Source organism: Heliconius melpomene, chromosome 2, assembly GCF_056956725.1.
Source record: "Heliconius melpomene rosina isolate 202511_hmr_F chromosome 2, ASM5695672v1, whole genome shotgun sequence".
NCBI lineage: Eukaryota > Metazoa > Arthropoda > Insecta > Lepidoptera > Nymphalidae > Heliconius > Heliconius melpomene.
The window spans coordinates 7607968-7632433 of NC_140390.1; the positions used below are offsets into that span (position 1 = coordinate 7607968).

Genomic DNA, 24466 nt, shown 5'->3' on the forward strand with positions numbered 1-24466 from the left:
ACTTTAAATTCAAATTAAATATATTTCTTAGCGTCCCGCACATAGCAAACCTGGGACCCCAGTGCTAAGACACTCCGTTCCTATTCAGACCCTCCTGTTCCCCTCTTTCTGTGGAATTTCAGAGGCGTGTTGAGTGGTGGAACTCAACGCTCCGCTTTGCCTTGTTACCACAGCGAAGAAATTAAACATCTGTGATTTTGTTCTAAGTACAAACAAAGTTCATTAGTATATTTACTTATTTAATTGGAAAGTAGGTAGATCAATCTATTCTTTAAAAAACCTATTCATCCATTTCATACTTAAGAAACATATTAACGACAACTTTGACACAAAAATGCTCTACATTTATATTTTATTGACACCTGACTGAACCTAGTGTTAAGACACTCCGTTTAACACTTTCTGTCGATTTTTTTGATAGGTACATTGCTTGTTGAGTGGCCGAACTCAACGCTAGGCTTTTTCCCTTGGTGCCATAGCGAAGAAATGAAAATATTAATAATTCATTCCCTCGAATAGGGATCGAACCCGCAACCGTCGCGCCGCATATTGCAATTATTAAGTTTTGTTATAAAGTTTTCTATATTATAGAACACGTCTATGAAGTTGTGAAAGTATCGTTGTGCCGCTTTGTTTTTCCGAGTTAACCTTAGCTGCTCGATTTCTTTTGTTGACGGTTGACGCTTATTATTGTTCGTGTGGCCATGGTACTTTGAAGAAGACTGGTTGTAGAACGTATTATATGTATAGAAATATATATTATTATTATTATACATAATATTTCTAGGCCAGTCGTGGCGCAGGGTCCCAACTTGTGACTGTAAACGCGCCTGGTTGTGGGTTGGTTCCCTTCTCGCGGAAATGAAATATTTAATTAAATTTAAATTTTCGTTTGTTGTTCTGGTGTCTAGTGCGCGGCGTTGAGTTCCACCACCCCACACGTATTGCCTTCAGAGTTCCACCGAAAGTGGGGAGCGGAGTGTCATAAAACTAGGTTGCCTCTGCCTACACTGCTGTGTGCAGTATAGGCAGTATTTCTCTAATTTCAGATATTCTTTTAAAAATTGCAAAACAGATACTAGTACTATACTATAGAGACTAATTCCTTCGTCTACTCATGATAGACGTACGTCTAGACGTACGGAAAATGGGTAAAAATCACATTGAATCACGCTTTTACTTTCAACTAATATATTACTTAAAAAAAATATTTTATATCCAAATTAAAAAATATTTTTTAAATAATTTTAAGAATGATGGCTACCGTACGAATAGAAAATACTATCTGCTATTGCACTAACGTTAGTGGAAGTTAAATATCCAGTTTAATTTTAACTGCGAAGCAAATCTCGTTTTAACTTGAAAATAGTGGCTTCTCTATGTTTATAATACCTGTTTTACCATGAAATAGCATATCGTATTAATACTAAAATGAATTTATATTAAAATATTAAATTTTATAAGTAAATAACATTAAATTTATAGATAATTATCAATAAATAAACATAATTATTTAAATGTATTTTAATTATACTTTTATAAATTAGTGGGTGTATTTGGACAAATTAATAAACAGTAACTGATGAACAAACAATAGTGTGTGATAACAATATCCAAAGGTTATTTGTGATATAATTTTAAGAGGATTTGTCAAGAAGAAGTTATAAAGCTTGAGGATACAGAGATGAACTCTACAAATATGGGTAAGTAAAAAAGTTTTATAGTACTTTCTTTTTGTATTTTTTTCAGCTACACGCTGTCCAGCACAGAAGGGTAGGCAGAGAAAACCTAGTGTTAAGACACTCCGTTCCCCAATTGCTACCGATTTCTGGGGGCATTGCGTGTTGAGCGTCTTGTTTCTACAATGGATAGGAACTACACGTATGGTACTCCTTTTAGCATGGGCAAAAGACTGGGGGGCGCCCAGTACAGATATACCTATTCGTGTAAATGGTGTGGGCACCAGACTATTCTGGGATGGGCACGGGCCACCCTTCTCCCCCCCCCCCCCCCATTCATACGCCCATGTCTCTCAGCGTGATAAAGTCTTTCGAATATAAAGATAAAGAAATAAATATATCTAGATATTGTTGGTAATTTCATATTTTTCAAAGCAAAACGAATTGGTTATGCAGAGCGGAAGAGAATACCTCAGCGACAGCTATTAGCTGCGTGCAGAATGACAGCACAATATGCATCTACTGTTATAATAAGACTATACTAGCTCTACGACTTCTCATATATTTTATGTTTCCCCCTGTTTCCCTCTGTTTTCCCTGTAGAGCAATTAGATAATGAAAATCTTATTTTTGTAGAAAATAAATATTAGTTTATTGAGGCCACTTGTACTGCGACACAAGCATGGGGCCGAACGCGACAAGTTGTAGGTTCGATGCCAACTTGAGGAAATAAAATATTTAATATTTTCTTAGCTCTCGGGGCGGCGCGGCGTTCTGCCACATAAAGCACCCACCAGACCACCCGGACCCCCCAATTCATACGACCGTTGTGGGTACGGATCTCACTAACATTTTGGACAAATTTCGATATCTAGATGTTTAAATATATTTTATAACTTTACTGCAATTTGTATATAGAATACAATAGAGTAAGTCTAAATAATTTCGTACCTATTACCGTTTGCTACTTCGTAAAGCAAATGCTAAATTATAATAGGTTATACTTAACGGTCCATATTTAACGATGAAATTTAGTCGTTAAATATTCCAATATTGATCGTAAACTTTAGGTTTATTGTATGAAAATATTACGATTTATTCTACAAAATTTCATACGTTTCTAAATGATAATATTACAAAATGAACTTGTAAAGAATTTTCAAATTCATTTTGAAAATTAAATCATGTTGGTAATTAAAAGTTTTAATAAAAACACAATATCTTACTACTTTTTAAAACTCAGGCAATTCGATTGATATATATTTTAAAATAAGTATAGCAAATATTTATTTATTAAAGCATAATTTTATTGCGAAATAAACAAGCCGGAGTACTGAGTAGCCCACGTGGTGTGACCCGAATGCACCGCCGCCGACGCACACGCACAGCACCTTTCCATACATTTGTATTAAATTATTATACGTTATACATTTAAAATCGTTTAAAACACTACAAATTTTTGAACTTTAGTGTCAATAAAATATATATTTTTTGCCTTATATCCTTTTATGGTACTTTGAAATCAACAAATATAAAAGGTGCGACATAAACTGATTTTATTATAAAATTGTAAACTGAGATCAGATCCAAGCTTCGAATTATATTATTTTTCTTAGTAGGTAATTTGAGTTCAATGTGAAAAACTGTTAAATATAAAAATAATATTTTATTGTCATTTGGGGACTAATAAAAGGCAAATTACATAATGTTATCATATCATAAAGTTATACAAAACTTAAATAATGTTACCATATCGCAAAATTATACAAAACTATATATTTATTCAATGACTCAACCTCAATAGAGAGTGCACCTTGTACTTTCACCATCAAAATCCTAAGTTTCTAATGAGAATGAGACTTTCATCAAAAAGGTATTTCTCTATAGATAAAGATAGACGCAGTAACCCAAGGTTAACTGGACTATACCGTACGGGACGGAATAATATTGTAATAAAGACATACTTACATATTTTGCATTCGTAAAAGATGTTTTCCATCGCCCACATCGATATAGACTAGATAATGTCATTACTATATATATAATTTATGGAATTTAATAGGTACACCCATAGTTTAATCTTTATATAAGATAAAATGCCATAGTTTTGACATAAAAGATATATTAAGATCAGCGTTGTCATATTTTAACTTGGAGAAAATCGGGATTATAAAATGTTTGAAGAAAAAAAAGTCGGATTCTTTCGCCAACATCGTTACATAGAATGATGTTAATTATCCGTTTGTGTGATAGATTTTTTTTAGCTTCATGCTGTATCTCGCAAACAGCAGGGTAGGCAGAGAGAGCCTAGTGTTAAGACACTTCCGTTCCCCACTTTCTGCCGAATTCTGAAGGCATTGCGTGTGGAGTGGCAGAACTCACCGCCGCAATTATAATAATTATATAAAATACATACCTAAATCAATTAAAAATAATCACTTGAATCCTGTCCTTTTTGTAGTATTTTTATATGCATAAAACATATGCACTCGATAACATATAATTATTTGCCTTGAACTTGTTTTTATTTGTATCTTATTTTCAGCTTTACACTGTATTCCACATATAATAGGGAAGACAGAGGGAACCTAGAGTTAAGACACTTTAAGCTGCTCCGTTCTCAATTTTCCACCGAATTTTTGAGGCATTGGGATGAGTGGCGGCACTTCCCATCGCAAATTTTGCCTTGGTACCAAAGTGAAAAAATTATAATAATTTATTCCCCCGAGTGGGAATAAAAACCCGCAACTGTCGCGGTACAGTCACACGCTTGTGCCCCTGCGTCCCGACGGTCTAACCTATTGTAGGAAGGAAGATCAAAAATAATGTCTCATAATATTAAAAGTGTTATATCGTTTTCTAATAAAATGATTAATAATTTTATTAAAAAAAACCGACTTCGAATTTCTACTGGATCCCATAATCAGAACCTAACCAAACTTTAATCAAACTACCCTTGAAATGTATCCTTTCCAATAAAAAAAGAATCATCAAAATCGGTTGGCTTTTGAGTTTTGGTATTGAGTCGGTTCGATATTGTTGTCCATTTGTCGCACATATAATGGAAATTTAAAATATGATTTTCTCATAGAAACCATTGTCAGAAATGGACCAAATTAAAATGAGACGGCACGGGAATTACTAATTTTCAAATAAAAACAAAAATCTAAAGTTCAGAAAAATGTTCTGAGGTAACAAACATAAAAGAAAGAAAATACAGTCGAATTGATAACCTTCTCTTTTTACTAAAGAAATATCAATCCTTACTGAACTTTGATGTCTCTACTATGTTAATTGCTTTAACGGAGCTTTTACGTTCATATGTGATGGCAGCGGATCTTCGAGATATTTATTTTGATAATAGTTATAATAAGTCCTCTGTAGGAGACATTTTAATTTGTTTTTAAACAATTAAGTCATTGTAATTTATATTTTTCATAAACTCAGTGGACCATAGAGATAAATATTTGAACGAAAAAAGGCTTTTACAGATAAATTAAAATGTATTTAGATACAGATAAAATAAAATGAATTTTCAGACCGTGAAATCTTTTTGTCAATCAATCAATTAATCAGTTTCACACTGGATCCCACACACAACAGGGTAGGCAGAGGGAACTTAGTTTTAAGACACTTCGTTCCCCAATGACAAATTCTCGAGGCATTGATTGTTGAGTGGCGGAAGTCAACGCCGCGCTTTGCCTCGACAACAGAGCGAAGAAATTAAAATATAAATGTAAGTAAATATTTCATCTCCATCTCAAGTGGGGATTGAACCCACAACCAGTCGCGTTTACAGGCACACTTTGGGCCTCTGCGCCACAACTGGCCTCTGGCCTTTTTTAAAATAATTATATATTATATATAACATATAAAACGTCAGTTGACAAGCTGTACAGATATAGCTAAAGACACCTCCATTAGCATGTCAACAGATAAAACCTACCCACGCCCAATTCAATAACACTATCATGAGATAAAATATTACATAGTAATGACCAAGTTCAATCATTGACTGACATAACCCATTTGAATTTTAATTAAATGGTTGAAATTATATATAATCATAAGTAAATTGATTTTTTAAACGGTGTTTAAATAAATCATGGAGCTAGAGGTAAAGTGTATTTATTACGTTTACTTTATGATTTACGATCGTATCTAGATAACCTAAACGCCCCCGCAGTTTTAGCGGGCAGAGGAATAGGGGGGAACGGGCTGTGCCCACCCCAGAAATTTAACTAAAAAAAAATACTATAATAGATCTGAAAAATAAAAGCATTAACACGAACAGAGCTAGAGCTTCTATGTAGGTAGGTACTAGGTATACATATTTCTGTTACAATTTTTTATTATTTCATTTGTCAACGTAAAAAATATCAAATAAAGGGAATTACCAATATGTACTTATGAATTAGTGTTACGGTCGGCAGCCCGTTTATTTTCAAGGTTTCTTAGTAATGAATGGAGCAGCGCTGGTGCCAAGGTGGCTGTGGGCGGCTGTTGTAACTCGTATTGTTATCCTTTGAGCTCGTTGCGCAAATGGTAAATCGATTATTTTGAAAGCCAATAACTTAAATTTTACGTATAAGTATATAATAATTTTCAATGTTTCAAAGGAAAACGTTAGAGATGACTCAGTGTTCTAAATGAACCATAATATATGTATGTGTATGTAAGTAAGTTTGTCCATATTTATATTATTCGAATAACGGTATCACTACGCAGAAATAATTTAAGATTTTTATAACTATACTAGTGGACTCGAACGCGGCTACGCCCGCTTGAACTATACGAATATTTATTAAATATATTTATGAAATTATTTTCAGTTTTAAAAAACAACAAACTTTACAAATCGTTGCTTAGCAACGCTCGCATAGCGACGGTTGTTATTAACATGGCAGAATAAATTGCATGTCAAATTAATAAGTATTTTAATATATTGGTATATATCGATAATAATATAAATATGAGAAAAAAATGTATCCTATGTTCATCCCGAGACCCTCAAGTATCTCTATATGAGTATTTTATCACAATTAAATCAGCGGTTTTGCCCTGATTGCGGTTTGGACAGACAGACAGACAGACAGAGTTGCTTTCGAATTTATAATATAGGTATGGATTAAACCTAAAAATATAACAATAATTAGAAATAAAAAGTCAAAATAAGGACATATTGCAAGAAATACTAAAAGGTCAAACGTGAAATAAATCTGACAGTTAAAAACCACAAAACACATAAAATATAAAGTCACCAAAAGGAAAAGCTCCAATGTCAACAGGACGCCAGTGATAAGTGAAATGATTATAACTGCGATTAAACCTCCAAACGGTAGGCAATGGAAAACGGAAGTGTTCTTTCCTGCAAAAGTTAACATTTCAATTATATTACCTTCCTTGCAAAACAATGGCATTAAGGAACAAAGAAATTGTCAATATGTTAATGAACGATAGGCAGTTTTATTTACAATTACTTATTTTATTAGCATCCCACACACAGCGGGGTAGTACAGGCAATTTAGTGTTAAGAGATCTCCGTTCCCTAATTTCTGATGAATTCTGGATGAGAAGGATTACATGTGGAGTCCGACAGCAGAGCAAAGAAATGAAAATATTAAATATTTTTTTCCTCGGGTGGGAATCGAACCTGCAAGCTTCCGCGTTTACAGTAACACACTTGTTCCCCTGCACTGGCTTGAATCAATTAATTGATTTTAAAAAATTCAACCTTAGTTTAACTTTTGTAACTCAGCATTGTTTTTAAATTTCAAAATGCATAAAGAGTTTGTCTTTTCAATAATTACCAAACACAAAAAGTTATTAAAGAAACAGGATTACTAAATAACTAAAACGATTCGCGAAATTATATGTATGCTTATCACACCCACTTCACTTCACTGTTGTTGACGCAAGTTTTGCCGCCAGTGAGCACTCAGGCTGTGACAGCGCGCGAAACGCACACCACAGAGTAAAATAAAAAAAATAAAAAGATTATATTTTTTTTTATCTCGTAAGCCTAAGCGATAACGAACGTTGTGTCATTTAATTTTAGTATCTTCTCGGTTTTGCAGTGTGAAACTTTTGTGTGGTTTGTAATTATTTTTCAATTGTGATTTGGATTCAAAATTATATTTATAAAAGGATTATTGGTACATTTACAACGTTGATTCATATAGGTGAGTGCACTGATTAAAGTTATATTTGCTTTGATATAATTGTTTTAAGACGTAGGTACTCGAAAGAGTTACACACCTGATATAAAATATAAAATTATTATATTTTAAAAGATTTATTTTCATTATTTTCTCAAATTCAAATTCATTCATTTTAATTCAAATTCAAAATCAATTTAAATTTAAAAATATTATATCACATGACTTCAGAGTTTGTTAGATCTTAATATTATCTAATGTTTATTGATAAAATATAGATTTTTATTTAACACTCTTTGTTAATACGTGTAATGTAAATATTAATCACTTAATATGCTTAAATTCGGGAAAGTGAACAGAGTGTTTTTCCACTAGATTCCCTATATTCTATTAGTAGAGTAAAGAGAACCTACAAGGGAAAAAATGTGTGCGCTGCCGATAAAAAAACTCAAACTCAGGAATTTAAAAAAATATTGGTTAATTTTTATAAAAAAATAATAACTTCCATACATCCAATTTTATTATTATCTAAATTAAATAAATTTAAAACAAAATAAATTAAATATTTGTGTTATAAAAAAATTAACTGCAATATAGATAGCATCGTGTTGTATAAAGCAACATACTTACCCAACTTTATTACTCATTTAGTTTGAATATCTTGTGAAAGGATGTCTCGTATGTACGAGTATCTTTGGATATCTTGGCAACGTCTATATAAAATTAGAATCATTCGCCTTTTCTTTTTCGAGAAAATGTAGTCTTTATAAGTCTATTATATATACTTATTCTATTAAATTGTAGCTTGAATTAAATTTTGATAAATTTATTTGTCTACTTATTAAGTTACACTTTAAACTGACTATTTGAGGCTGTTGTGAGACAAGCGGGTTCGATTGCCATTCGGGAAAATTAATTATTAATATTTTCATAAGTTCGCTCTGGTAATAAGGCAAAGGCGCGGCGTTGAATTCCGATATTCAACACCCAATGCCCCGAAAATTCGGTGGAAAGTGGGAAACGGGGTGTCTTACCACTAGGTTCCGTCATAAGCGGGATACAGCGGGATGCTGATTTATTTGTCTTCTTATTATGTTACTCTTTGAAATTACTATCATTATAATATTATGTTAATGTATGTGATTTATATATTTTTGTTAAAAATTAATCAATTCAGATATGACGTTATGATTTAGGAATTCCTAAGTTATGATAAACAGATAAAAAATAGTTACAATAAAATAAACATAATATAATTCATAGAAAACACATTCAGTTTGGTAAATATCTATTATTATATTATAGTAGAGACGACAAAATAATAAAAAAGTACTAACGAGAACCGTCGCGCCGTCTAATTGAGTTTTATTCGTAATCTGTTAACTAATTAAAAATGTGCAAGTAAGTACCTATTCAATTCCAATGGGGGAACATTGTGCTTTACCCGTGTATTATTATTGTATGGAAAAGGGGTCTGGGGTTCATCATCGAGGACTCTTGGTACTATACAGTGTATAGAACTCTACTCGAAACTTTATTCTCAACTTTATTAGCATAATCAGTTATTTCCCTAGTTTAAAAAAATGAAAACCTATTTCACGTATTTTTCTAGAACAAAAAGAAAATCTTTTGTAATATCATAAAATCCTTTATAGCGCAGCGGTACTGCTTCTATCTAACACTAAACGCGACAATTGTGGATTCGATTCTCACTAAGAGTAGTGATTAATTTTTATTTTGGTAAGGGCAGCATTGGATTCCGCCTCTCATTGTCTTAATGCCACGAAAATTGAGAAGTGGAGAACCAAGTGTTTTTTTTTTTTAAAAAAAGATTAGTCTGTATAAAATTAAACGTTTATGAATTTTATAGACTGTTTACTTATGTTCTTACTATTGGCAATTTGTTATTTCATAACTCATAAAATTGTGCTACAGCCTACAGCTGCTAAAATAAATCACTATTTCAGATTAAATATTATAAATCTATATATAATATAGATACCTGAATTGTATATATAAAACTAAAAATAAAATCAATTGCACATATTAATTCTAAGAAGGATGTCGATGTCCGTCCGGCGACCTACGTTACTTTTGAGAGCAAGCCGTAACGCCTGCAATGACCAATTTGTATGCAAGATCTATTTTATATATTTCGTAACTAAAACATCCTGCCTACATATAACTTTTGAATGACATTTTAAATATATGTAATTTATGAATAACTTGCGACTTAAACGCGGCTTCGCCCGCTGTTGTAGAAGAGTAAGGAACCTAGTGGTGAGGAACAGAGTGTGTCTGTTTGCGAATTTGGAAAACATGGCGTCTTGAATTGTAGAACTCAACGGCGCGCATTATATTTATACGAGAGCGAGGAAATGAAAATAATTAATTTCCCCGAATGGAAATCGAACCCACAATCATCGCGTTTACAGTCTGCCAGTTATTTACATTTCAAACGTTGCTATGAAATATTGGTAAGACTGTTAGTTGCGTTCTTCTATTACTAAAATGTATTACGATTCTATACTATAGGCCAAAAGAGAGTGAAAAGAGAGAGAGAGAGATTGAGAAATATCAGTGTATCGGTGACATAGTATAAAATTTATTGTTTTAAATAACGAGAAAGTGAAATGAAATAAAAATTGTGAATGTCACCAATACAATTTTCGTCAGAGGCTGATCGGGTTACTGTTGTGCAAGTGTGGGCGGTTGCAAGGCGTTCCAGATAGAATTAGGGCTGGTAATGTCGTATTATATTAGAAATTAATCTATATATATAAAATCGAAAGGTCACTCACTCATCACGAAATCTCAGAAACTACATGTGCTAGGAATCTCAAATTTTGCATAGGAGTTACTTATAGGACGTAGGCGCTCACTAAGACGGGAATTTGCAATATTCGACTTCTAAGGGGTTGTTTTTGGGGTCGAAAGTTTGTATGAAACTTCGTTTTTACAAATGCTAGGAGTCTCAAATTTTGCATAAACGTCACTAGGACGTAGTCATGGAGACAGAAATTAATAATAACATACTTCACGCGGGTGAAACCGCGAGCGGGCCGCTAGTATTTAATATAAGTCATAATAGCTACGAGGCCAGTCGCGCAGTGGCACAAGTGTGTGACTGTAAACGACTGGTTGTGGGTTCGATCCCGACTCGAAGAAATTAACTTTAATTTTTGCAAAAGGCAAAGAATGTAGTTGAATTCCATAATTCAACACGCAATGCTTCCAAGATTTACCGGAAAATGGGGAACGGAGTGTCTTAACACTAGGTTCCCTTTGCTTACCTTGCAGTGTGCGGGATACAGCGAGAAGCTGATTGATTATTAAAAGGCTGTTTCCAAGAAGATTTAAATAGTACAACCCTAGCCCTAAATAGCGATCAATTGTAGTCTACTGTCTCACCGGGATAAATTTATCATTCGTTCATCTGGTGATATTTATATATACTTAATTACAGTATCTTTTAGTGATATTTCGTATATAGTCTTATTTGTATTCACAAATATTCATAAAAAAAGGCATGCAGTTTGAAAAATATGCTCTTCTATAGCATTATCGTACAAATCCAACAATCAGATTATAGTTTTATATAAAAAGAAACCTCGTAAAATCTCCTATATATATCATATTGATTGAATAATATTGTCGAGGTTAATTCAATTTTCATTCGTAATATATAAACATTTATATACAAATGTGCATTAAAAATAATAAATACTATTAGCTTCGTATCGCTTGTTAAGGTTCAATGTGAGTCACATTTGTAAAGGTATGAGTAATAAAAGCAACCCCTAATTATTCGACACAACTCCTAGAAAAACTACCTCCATGGGTTTATCTGGGAATTAAGGGGGGATGGGGGGTTTGCCTTGTATTGCCGTGACTACCTTATTCGTTTTCTAACGTTTGGAATTATTTTTTTTAATAAAATGTTATCGTATTTAAATCATCATGTTTAAATATGAATGTGTTCATTTTTCATTGTATGTTATTACAATAATAATATATCAATAATGACCATATAATAACATTTAGAAGTTTTTTACGCCGTTTCCATGTAAGCATACAAAAAAACTAAAATATTTTATTATTCTTTAAAAATTTGTATATTTATTTGCTTTTTTTTCTATTAAAACGTTAGAGAAACAGTTTCTAAGGCAACAATTTGCTTATGTCTAAGACTAAAGTCGACGTGATAATATACGAAAACACTTTTTTATCACTTAGATAAGATCAGATAATAGATCAAGGTCTTTTTTTACTTCTATGAGTGTTTCTAATGAGGAGAGTTGTTTGTTGAAATTTTGGAATTTATTTTTTTTTACTTAAAAGGCTCTCGCATAAATTTTTGAATCGAAGCTATGTTGAAAGTTACATGGAAATGTCAGTATTGTCAGTCCTCCAGGAAGCTACCACCGGCTCGGAAAGACCTGTCTTCCGAGCCGACAAAATGAAGAAGGCAATAATTTAATCAACTAATATAGATTTTTTAAACTAAGTAATTCTATATACGTACCGAAAACTTTCGGGCTCATTAAGCCCAAATATTGTTTTTTATATTATTTGACTATTAAAAGTAAAATATCATTTCTCCCGTTGAGTTCTGCCACTTAATGTGAATTGCTTCCAGAATTCGGTCGAAAGTGGGAAACTTAGTGCGTTAACGCTAGGTTCCCTATGCCTACAATGCTGAGTGCGGGATACAGCGTGGATTTGTTTTTTTTTGTATAGGTAATATTTTTTCCTTCAATTACATCTCTGCCTTCTCACACATAGGTATCTATATATAAGGTACATAGTTATTATGTGTATATATTTACTTAAAAGGATATGACGCAACTATAGTTGTTTAACTAATTTGTATAATGTTAGCTTAGATATGTGCTAGGTCCATATGTTTACTTTGATTAAAATTTTATTGTAGGTATTTTTCTCCAAAATGTAATACTACATGATTCGTTGTTATTACAATAACTCTATTTTTTTATTTTGTTTGTTATTCTCTAACAATTTCTTAAATTTCCATGTTAAAAAGTGATCTAGATATATATTGTAAATTTTGTTTGTTATTCTCTAAATATTTCTTAAATTTCCATGTTAAAAAGTGATCTAGATATCTATTGTAATAGACTAGAAAAATTGTAACTAATCTTTTGACAGACTTTATTATTATATATTAATATTTATATATTAATATTTCCCTTGATTCTCTAATCAGGTTTGATTAGGCAGAGGGAAACTAGTGTTATGACACTTTGTTCCCCACTTTGTACCGAATTCTCGAGGCATTGCGTGTATGATAACAAATATTTCACTTCCTCGAGTGGGGATCGAACTCATAACCGTCGCGTTACAGTCACCACCCTCGTGCCGCTGGGCCGCAACGGCCTCTATTTTCCTTGATGGTTTCTATAAATAATTACCGATAATACGATTTACGATAAGTCTTTTATATATATATATTATGTAATCTATGTAGATATTTAAAGATTTACTCCAACTGCGAGCGTTCGGCCACCCGCTGACTACGGCCAAAATTATTGCCATATAAATTGTCATTTAATAATCACTTTTTGGAGATTTTTATTTAATTAATATAAAATATTGTTAAATAATAGATTTTAATGTCATAAAATATTAGATTTTAAATTGTTAAAATAAATTACGTACATAATTGATTTTGATGTTGTAAAGCTTGGAAGTTCTGATTCTTTTCAAATATATAGAGTCGCATACTTTTAAAAGAATACGCTTTTTTGGGTAAAACTATTAATTAAAACTATAAATCTTTTAAGTCTTATAATTTTTAATTCGCCTAATGATGTCACGAGGATATTAATATATGTAAATGGTATGATATCATGGGGAGGGTTCGAGTTAAGGGTGTGGGTGGATGTGTGCCAAAACACAGTGGATGGCGTATAGCGATTATGTATGAAATTTAGATTTAATTAGCGCTAAGGCGTCTGTCTGGCGCACATAATAATTCTTAAAAAAATATAAAACGTTCCTACAGTACGGTTGACGAATTGTGGCCGTCTTGAAAATGTGGTTTCTTTTGTGTATTGTTGACTGAGGAAGGAGAATATTCAAAAGAAAGAATAACCTAACATCCAATTAGCACAGCCTGTCTACAGCCAATTTCATGGCGGCTACTACTGGTCGACTGTACTATAATATATGACATAAATATATATACTATCTTAATCTTCCTTATTTAAAGTACTATATAACTAAACAAAATAGAGTTATAGAACTAGACAGAAGATACTAAATAGAATGCAATAGGTCATATTATATTGTTAAGCCAAAAAAATTGAGCTAAGAACTATAAACATTTAGTTTGAAATAATAAAGAAGTATTAAATTTTATCTCAGTGTTATAAAATTGTTGTTTAAATTATTTTATCACCATTTTCGCAAGCCGTAGATGCGGGTTTTTAAAGGTTGAGAACTGTGATTTGACGTGAGCTCGTAAGGATTCATATTACATTTCGTAGTAGGTGCTTGCACTTCACACAAACAACCTGCAGTAGTGGGTTAACAATTAAAGAAATATATTCATTATGGCGTTTAAAAAGGTTAAAAAGGTATATTTGTTTAATTTCCTTTTTTATTTTTATTATAATTATATATTATTACGTTATTTATAAAAACTATAGACTGTAATCATAGTAAGTATTGTCATTAAAATAGATAAAAAATAAATATTAGTCTTTTTTTTAAAAAAATTACGGCGTCAATTCAGTGTTCTGTCAAAATATTGATTTAGAAAATACATAATAATTTATTTAGTTTTTAATATAAGTAATATTTATATATAATATACAATTAGCCATAATGTGGACAGGAGTTAGAAGGACAAGACAGTATAATTTTATCGTGGTAAATATAAACAACTAATCAATAATGATAATTTTTGATAAGAAACTCGTGGGTATATTATAATTATTTGCAATTTTTGTCAGTGCATTGTTATCGCTTGCAATGAGTAACTTAAAATATTAAAAAAATCATGAGTATCAATAAAGTCTGTAATTATTAATAAAATATATTTGTTTCTCTATATGTGAGTGTAACTATTTATAATTTATTTTCTTTTTTTTAATTTTAAGATCGAGGAGGTTATGCAGCAGAAGGCGCCAAAGGTGCCTAGCGACGTCAAACTCCAGTAAGTAATTGTTTTATAATTACAATTATAAATATATCAGTAAATATTTATTTGTATGTTTTATATTTTCCTTATGATTAATTGTAAAGCTCATTTCGTTTTCTGAAGTTTAAACAAGCGAGCGCCATCTATCGTGATGTCAATAAAACGTTAAGTTCTTATAATAAAAGTAAGATGGCACTTGTAGCATGTATTTGCATGTATTTCGTATTAAAATGTAAATAATAAAGAAATGGAGACACTAATCTTTACTGAGGATAGTATAACCGGTTCAAATATGATATTTTTATGAATATAATATTTTTTTGTAGACAAACGCAAAGTTCATCCTTAATCCGCAAGGGTATAGCAGCGAATTTCTTCAAAGCCACCTTCAGCTCTCGTAGCAAGGCGGTACCAGCCGCCAGTTCTTATTCAGTTCAAGAAACCAACAAAATAGGTAGCGCGGAGACCAAACCTGTAACGAGAAACCGACCTAGAACTGGTAATTATGTTAATGTCTACTATAAATGTATGGCTACAATATCATCTGTCAATTTGTAGTCATACCTGCTTGAGCAAATAAAACTTACACTCGTAAATTCTAGCAAATTGCAAATTATTTTTAGCAACAGCAGAACCTAAAATCAAGAGACGAAACAGTGAAAAAACTCTAAGCGTACAAACTGATAAACTTTTAGAACCAGCAAGACCGTTGAGAAATAAACCATTGACTCCGGACCCCGGGGGGCCAAGAAACGTTGAGAAGGCCAAAAATGATCTTAGTTCTAATGTGTTTAAGATAATTAAGAAAAATCCAGCACCATCGAAGCCCAAAACGCCAGATTCCATTCTGCCACCAACTCTCAAGCCAAAACTTTCAGAGAAGGTTAAATTAAAACGGGAAAAATATGTAAATAACAACACAGTGTGGACAAACGCGAATGTGGTGAAGAGCGTGAAACCTATTCCAGTTGTTTCCATTCGGTATGTTTGCACTATTTATCTAATTATTACAAATCTTACTTACTCTAATCATAATAATAAGGTAATAACAATTATAATTTTAAACATTTTAAACTTTTGATATTTCCCGCCATAAATTTAACGCCATTGCAAATTCCTCCTTTTATAAGTAGTAATTCAGTGTCATTTACTACGAAATCTTTTGAATGAACGATACGATTTCGTTGTGACACACGTGACGAATATTTTTTGTCTATAGCCTATACCTGAATGTCAGTTATATATTTGTCTCTGTTACACCTATAGCAAATAGACAGATAACATTATACCTCTCTTTCTCGCACGGGGAATGTTTTCCTCGTAGTATAATACGACTTTTATGATGTGTAAGCTTAACGTAACTCAATTCGTATCACTAGTGGATTTTAAATCGAGTCGCATTATATAAAGAAATGCGAGACCCGAGTTTTTGAGCGACCGAATAGCAAGTTTGTTTGCCACGGTTGGCCGCGGACGTGTTCTGTCGGGCCGGTGCTTTATATTTCGAACTTTAAAAAATAAAACGAACTTTTTTTTAATATAATGGTGTGTTTATAACTTGTGCTTTGTGTGATCGGAGTTATTTAGTGTTGTGCTCTTTTAGTGTTTAGTGCCTAGCGTCAATATACAGATGTAACAAAAATTCTACTTGCCGTCTCGTTACTTGCTTTCTCGTATAAACATATAATTACAGCCGTTCAGCGTGTAGTGTGAAAGTTAACTTATTATGTCTCATCCTTTATATTTAGATTAACATAATAAATAAACGACTACAGCTGCGTTCATGGTTTAAAAATTAAATATTACATTTAAATGAAGTTTAAATTATGCATCTTTAGTCATGTTGATTTTTTTCTTTATAAAAAAAATAATTGATTGTCTCAAAGCTTAAGCTAAAATAAGATAAGCAGGCCTTAATGAATAGTGACATTTCAAGGTTACGGTAATTACATGCAACGCAAGACGCCTCCGAACACGGTAAACCGAATCGTCAATCGACATAATTAATCTAAATATAGATAAAATAAAATATAACAATCACTATTTAAACATAATATTATCATTGATAACTTTGTGTTTATGCCGAGCAATTTAAAAAAATATTATTAGGTATTTTTTTATAAAATGACACATTTAAGTTTTAGTTTTCTTTTTCTATAATATATTTCTAATTTTTATTAATTAAATTATGGCATAACGAACGGTTCAAAATCAATAGTTAATATTATACTGACGTAACTAGCAACGGGGACACACACTGTCCCATGTATGATGTAGCGGACAGTCAATTGTGTTCGTCGACAATTACGACTATAAACGTATTGTAGTCAAATACCTACAGACTATAAATGGATTTAAATCTTTTGTAAAATTTACCTCTGTACCATTTCCATTTGGTTTTTTTTAGTTAAATTTTCTTTTAATTATGCTCGTTTTGTTTTTAATTTTTTTTAGTTGTTAATGTTTTTAAAACTTATTAAAATTAAATTGAATTGACTGAAACTTTAGTTTTAAATATATAGGTATAGATATTCTTTTTTAAATGATATTATTATTATTAGAAAATGAAAGTAATGGAGATTAGTAAATTAGTAATTATGTAGTTAAGCTGGTAAACACGCGAGCGGGTCGCAATTTAAAAGAAACAAAACCAAATTAAAAGGAATTAATATATTAAAAATCTACTATAAATAAAATAAGTATTTAATCTATTTTTACTACATTGTTAGGCAGGTACTTAGTATTTAAAGGTATCGGATTAGTATGCCGATTAAACTGTTTAGCTACAGCTTAACGTATGTAATTACGATACAAATACCTACAAGTACGTATACGAAAGGGTTTCAGTAAGTTACGATCGACTGCAATACAATATACCTTTTTAGGGTTCCGTACCTCATAAGGAAAAACGGAACCCTTATAGGATCTCTTCATTATCCGTCTCGCGAGAGATCGCGTGGAGAAATAAAACTGAAATAAATACTGCTGCATACATTAATGCTGATACGAGCATTAATGTACTCGTATCCTTTTGCTGCATTTTGTATGAAATTCAATTCATTCATTCTACAAGAATATTTCCCGCGGATACATAGATATTAATTTTGCTACAGAGTGAGAATTTACAATATAAATCACGAGATAAATTCCATAAAAATGTAAATTTATAAATATTTAATGGAAGAAATATTTAAAAATTTATATTTGTAGTTCATTTTATAGAAATGGGCAAACCCGCAAACCTAAGTTTGTCAACTTTTACAAGTTGTAGGTAATTTCTATTGACCTACAATACCGAAATAAGTACGGAACACTCGATGGGCCAATCAGACTCGCACTTGACTCGTTTTTGTTTGTACCCTTATTGCTCAACAAGACAAACACTATTAAAATAGATAACTAAAAACATTTTGTTTTAACTTTTATTTTAATAGCAAGATATCTTCAAAAGTTGTAACTTCTAAAGCCTTGCAAAAATTCCGTTAAAGGAAGTCTGTACATTCTATTATTTGTTTGTGCATTGAATCTTGTTTCACTCCATAATTGGAGCATCCTCAGAATGTGGTCTGGCTGTGAGTGTAACACTTCTCAAGCTTTTTTTCCTATTTGGTTCTCATTAAAAAATATAGAAAATGCATCGGATGTAGTTAGGTACAAACCGCGGCGCTGGTAAACACACAATGTCTCGAAAATTTGGTAGCGTCGGGGAAATAGTGTTTTAACACTGGTTTCTCTCTACCTACTTGGCCATATACATGAAGCTAACATAACATTTTTAGTTTAAAGAAATACTTATCTAGTAATTAGATTATTCATAGTTAAATAATATAGTTTTGTAACTTCATGCGATATATATCGCATAGATCAAGCTCAACTCAGAGAGTCGCGGAACTTAACGCCACCCTCTATCTTATTACCAGGACAAGGAAATGAAAAAAAACAAAACATGGCTTCGATTGGGACATTTATCTGATAATGAGTGAGAAATATCTACAGCAAGGAATTTAGCCAGATTTTTTTCTATAATACAAGTTCAAGATTTGATAAACCAGAAGAGATAATTTTAAAGGCACGTCGACATGTGCATGTGCATGTTTCGTACGTATCGAATTGATCTATGAGATGCATCTGGCGATCTTTCTATACTATCCTTTTGTATCCCATACTTCCGTTGCAACAGTTTTGTATGTAACAAAAACTTACTGGACGATTGTAATGGTCGTTATTTATTTTCATAAGTGATTTGGTATTTGAGAAACTGCTTTACATTTAAATTAGTTTTAATATTTTTTTTGTAATATACATAATTATATTCATATATTTTATGGAATATCAATTCGATAGAATATAAATTAAACAGTCTCATGCTCAAGAAATATAATAATTGAAGAATTACTTATATAACATTTAATAATTAGGTACTTTATAACATTACATATATTAACTAACTAGCGACCCGCTCGCGGTTACACCCGCGTGAACTATTTTATTGTTAATTTCTGTCTCCATGACTACGTCCTAGTGGCGTCTATGCAAAATTTGAGGCTCCTAGCATTTGTAGTAACGAAGTTTCATACAAACTTTCGACCCCAAAAACAACCCCTTAGAAGTCGAATATTGCAAATTCCCGTCTTAGCGAGCACCTACGTCCTATAAGTAACTCCTATGCAAAATTTGAGATTCCTAGCACATGTAGTTTCTGAGATTTCGTGATGAGTGAGTGACCTTTCGATTTTATATATATAGATTTATATCAATTTGTATATTATTCCTCCACATAATTTGTTACATATTGTAAAATCTTCTGTACATTAATACAGCAGGCCAGTAGTGGCGCAGGGGCACAAGCGCGACTATAAACACGACAGGTTGGGAGTTCGATTTCGAGGAAATAAAATATTGAATATTTTCATTTCATCGCTCTGTTGAACGAGGCAAAGCGCAGCGTTAAGTTCCGCCAATAAAAACGCAATGAATCCAAAAATTGATAGAAAGTAGGGGAACGGAAGTGTCGTTAATGGGTGGTTCCCTAGGTTCCCCGTCTGTACAACGTGGTGCTTAAAAAAATTATATATATAAAGAAGGTAATATATTTCTCATTAGGTACCTACATTTATCTTACAATCTCATCTATTCACATCGCCTCACGTAGCAATCTTTGTTTTTCCACTAGAACGTATGAGTGCCGGCTTCTATGTGATAATTAGACACATTCTAACGTCGCCTGAATACATAATAAATGCTGATAATAAAAACTTTTAACGTTTAATATTTAACTTTGGGGGAGACCTCGGTTGACCTTCCAAAATACAGTATCAAAGATACTGAAGGAAGGTCACGTAAAAAGCTTGAGGATCCCACGGGGGCATGTATGAAGAGGTTGATGATAGTGGACGAGATGATAGAGGTATGTAGAGACAGTAGGGTTTGGCGCTCCGTTCTCACTGACTAACCCGCTAGGGTTAAAGCGTGAAGCTGTGTTATGTTATGTTTGTATAAACTTTTAACTTGGCTCACTCTGGGTCTGTGTGTGGAAGACAAAGGAAGTTCCTTAACGGTGAAAATGAAATGTGTGACGTTCTTAATATAATGTAAATTCTATTGTTACATATTTGGATCCTTTATCATTTGTTTTTAATATCTTTTTAAAATCAGTTGAGTTGACGTAAAGATGTAATTTTATTTATTATCAATTAAAAAATATATTTAATAGATTCTTAAACCTTTTTTTAATTTCAATAATCCACTTTAAACAGAATATAATGATATTTATTATGAAACTTTTTTTTACTTAGCCACTTTCCGCAAAATTCTTTAGGCATTGCACGTTGAGTGGCGGGACTCAACGCCGCGCTTTGCCTTGACACCAGAGCGACGGAATGAAAATATTAAAGCTGTAATTTCCTCGAGTGGGAATCGATGCTTAGTACTTTATACTTAAAAACTTATTTTATTCACACACTATTACCTAACAAGTTACGGTTCATAATCACTCGCGTGTAAATGTAACGCCCGCATGTACCTACTTAGGGGAAAGTAAAACACTTCAGCTATTGAATGCACAGAGTTTGTGTGACTTGAATTACTTGTCGAAACATGTGCTTCCGATTTCTTTTTTTTAACTTAAAATTTTTATATTTAACTAAAAATTATAATATAGAAAATATATTAGATATAATTTTAGTTTTTAGACTAAATAAATCACCATAGTTTCCCTTTGTTTTCCTTGTATATTTTTATTATTAAGTTCTAAGGAAAACTCTTTAAATCGCTATCGATTTTTATAAAATTTAAAATTTAGACTCTTAAAAATATTTCATTGAACACGTGTTTCATGGTTTATTAGAATTCACCTACCCCTAAGGGTTCAAATTAGCAGGCGAAGCTGCGCGCGTCCGCTAGTGTATTATAATAATAATGCTAATATTTAATATATTTTTGAAACAACGTTAAAATATTGTATAATTTGCACATTGTACTTGCGTATGTACGGTTCGTGGGAGGGTGCGCTTGCGCCTATTGTTTTCTAATTAGGTTCATAGATTGTTTTATATGATAAAACTTTAATAAAATGACGTAGGTATCCTTAGATGTGGAGTTTTTTGTTTCCAATTAGGTAGTGTAGAAAAATTCCGTCTTTTTTGATAATTTTATGTTTTTGCTGGGTTTTAAGCATTTCTTACTAAGATATTTGGACATTTCAATTATCTCAATTCCTGTACTAAGGAAATCGATTGATTAAACGCGACAGGTTGTGGGTTCGAGGTTCCACTCGAGGAAATAAAATATTTAATATTTTAGTTTCTTCACGAATATTTTAATTATTTCTCAAAACCAGAATTCGCCAGTGAGAAAGTGAGGAGCAGAGTGTCTCAACACGAGGCTCCGTCCGCCTAACCAGCTTCTTGCGGGATACACCGTGAAGCTGAAAACAAGCACGTTGACTTAACGAATCCCTCATTTTCCTAACCAAAAAACAATCCAAAAACAAAAATGTAACATATTGTTGTTATATTTCATGAATTACTAAAGTAATGCGTCACGTCACCAACCAATAGGCGATATTCGATAACAACTATTTGCCCAACTGCGGTCCAAGGATGTGTTTGTTCGCAGAAACAAGGTTAACCGACTGCGTTCACGTGTCGATGTATTTAATACTAATCACTTGTAATTTTGTATTTTTCAATTTGGTAGGATTTTCGAAGTGTAGGGAACATTAGTCACGCTGAAAATTACCATGGCTTTGCTGTTATAAACAATTTCAATTGTTATTCATACAATTATTACACAATTATTTCATATACTTATATATTTTATATATAAATATATATTATATTCTCAACATTCGTACTTTGGAAGGTTATTTGCATATTTATCAAACATTTTTACATTTAAATATTAAAACTTGTAAAATTTGAAACGTGTATATATTACCTCTATACTTCTATATCAAACAAATTCCTCCTCACTCGAGGAAATTAAATATTTAATATTTTAATTGCCTGACTCTGATAACGAGGCAAAGCACGTCGTTGAGTTCCGCCACTTGACACGCAATGCCTTCAAAATTTCGATAGGAAACTGAGGAACAGATGTGTCTTAATGGAAACGGAGTGTCTTATCACTAGGTTACCAGGCTACCTCTGCGTTTGCGCATTACAGAGTGAGGCTAAAAAAAGGTAATTTAACCAAATTGTGCAACGCAAATGCTTTATCTATCTATTCTAAAAAAATAAACAAATTACCTAATAGGAAACAAATTATTTTTATGATTATTTAATTTTATAGTTATTCTTAATTTCTTCGCACAGCACATTAATTAGTGGAAGATATTAATTATTAATCAAACATAAATTATAGCAAGCGGTTACTTGACCTATGATAATATGGCCCTTGTTAATAATATGGAAGAAGTAAAGCAATGAGTAAACGTTAGGTATTATATTATATTAACGTTATGTAAATAAGACTGTAAATGGACACAGAGATCAACCGCAGAACTGTGGCTTAACTCTAATGCTATAAATAATATAATATTCATAGCAACTGAAATATGACATTTCTAAAGTATTATAAAGATACTCTACTCTCATTTTTTTCCCGTAGCTTATACTGTCCCATTGTTGGGCAAAGGCCTTCCTCCACTTCTTCCACTCTGGTCTATTAGTAATGGTCCAGCTCGTCTCGCCATCTCCGTTTTGGTCTGCCAATTCTCCTTTTAGAGTTTAAATTTGAGTGAAATGAAGTGAATCATGGCGCAAAGGCATGGTTTGATTCGTATTAAATGAAATATTTAATAAAATTTAATATGGTGTCGGGGAAGGGAGTTTCTTAACACTAGGCTGGCATTGCTTATCCTGCAGGACAAAGCGTGAAGCTGCTAAAAGAAAAGTATTTAAAGTTTATTTCCGAAATTCCAGAACGAATCCTTGAATTGTATGATTCATATAAGTGGTCATTTTATTTTGGCATACTATACTATACGATATCAATTATTGATGCGAGGCCTTGTCAAGTATCTATTGTACTTATACAATAGTAGAAGCATGTGAGTTATGCTTATATTATCATTTGAATTGAATATTATACTATAGAAATTTTGTATGTTATCTTATATCAAAAATGTTCTTATAAATTGTTTTTTTTTTAAATTTTGAATTTCTTAAAAAATATATTGTATTTATTTATTTATTTACAAATAAAATTTATTTAATTGCTTGCTATATTATTCTCTTTATTTTTTTAAAAATATATAATTATTTGAATGATGCTTGTATCTGTATTCTAAATAAATTGTTTTGTTTTTAATTTTGAATTTATATAAAAAAAACATTGGGCTTATTTACAAATATATTTTTTTTATTGCTTGCTATTTTTTTTCTTTTTATTTAAAAAAATATATATTTATTTGATTGATGATTCTATCTGTATTCTAAGATAATATTTTGTTATTATACTATTTAGATATCGATATCGGTCAAGTCACTTAGTGTTGTTTTAAATATTATCTTTCCTTAACGACTGTTGTTGTATTTGTAAATACCTAGTTCAAACCAAAAAAAGAAACGAAGAAACTATCTATATTAATGCTATAAAAAAAATAATCTGGTTTGGATATGAACGCGCTAATCTCAGGAACTATCATCGGTTCGAATTGGTTTTTTTTTTTGGTTTTGGATAGTCTATTAGTCCATTACTATGTAACCCGTTATACTGAATGTGTGGATAACACTACTCTTAATTATATCTATTAGAACACGCGGGCGAAGCCTCCGGTAAATACTAGTTTCTCATAATAAGCAATAAGAAAGATAAAGTTTATAGTGGAATTGGGCTATACATTCCAAGTTTTAGATCGAGTGCCAAGTGGTATGAGTGCCGGTACTGGTTTTTAACGGTGTTAATGTGTCAAAATAGTTTTTATACACGAAAGTAGTTTATACCGATATTGCCTTCAGTCG

The 24466-nt window shown here is 31.8% G+C and overlaps 1 protein-coding gene across 13 annotated transcripts in view; it reads left to right on the forward strand.

Annotated features, from left to right (window-relative positions):
* Positions 1 to 24466, forward strand: part of LOC146540682 (cytospin-A-like) — a 48672-nt gene that overhangs the window by 2944 nt on the left and 21262 nt on the right. For 6 of the 13 annotated variants that reach the window (XM_085198177.1, XM_085198185.1, XM_085198195.1 and 3 more), the window contains exons 1-4: positions 14672 to 14731; positions 14962 to 15017; positions 15329 to 15501; positions 15626 to 15983. In XM_085198177.1, coding sequence (XP_085054303.1) covers positions 14687 to 14731; positions 14962 to 15017; positions 15329 to 15501; positions 15626 to 15983 — 632 coding nt within the window. In that variant the 5' untranslated portion in view covers positions 14672 to 14686. Of the gene's footprint in view, positions 1 to 1485; positions 1704 to 7651; positions 7862 to 14367; positions 14437 to 14671; positions 14732 to 14789; positions 14877 to 14961; positions 15018 to 15328; positions 15502 to 15625; positions 15984 to 16406; positions 16635 to 24466 lie in introns of those variants that run through there. The other 7 variants (XM_085198223.1, XM_085198214.1, XM_085198230.1 and 4 more) reach the window with 7 other exon arrangements.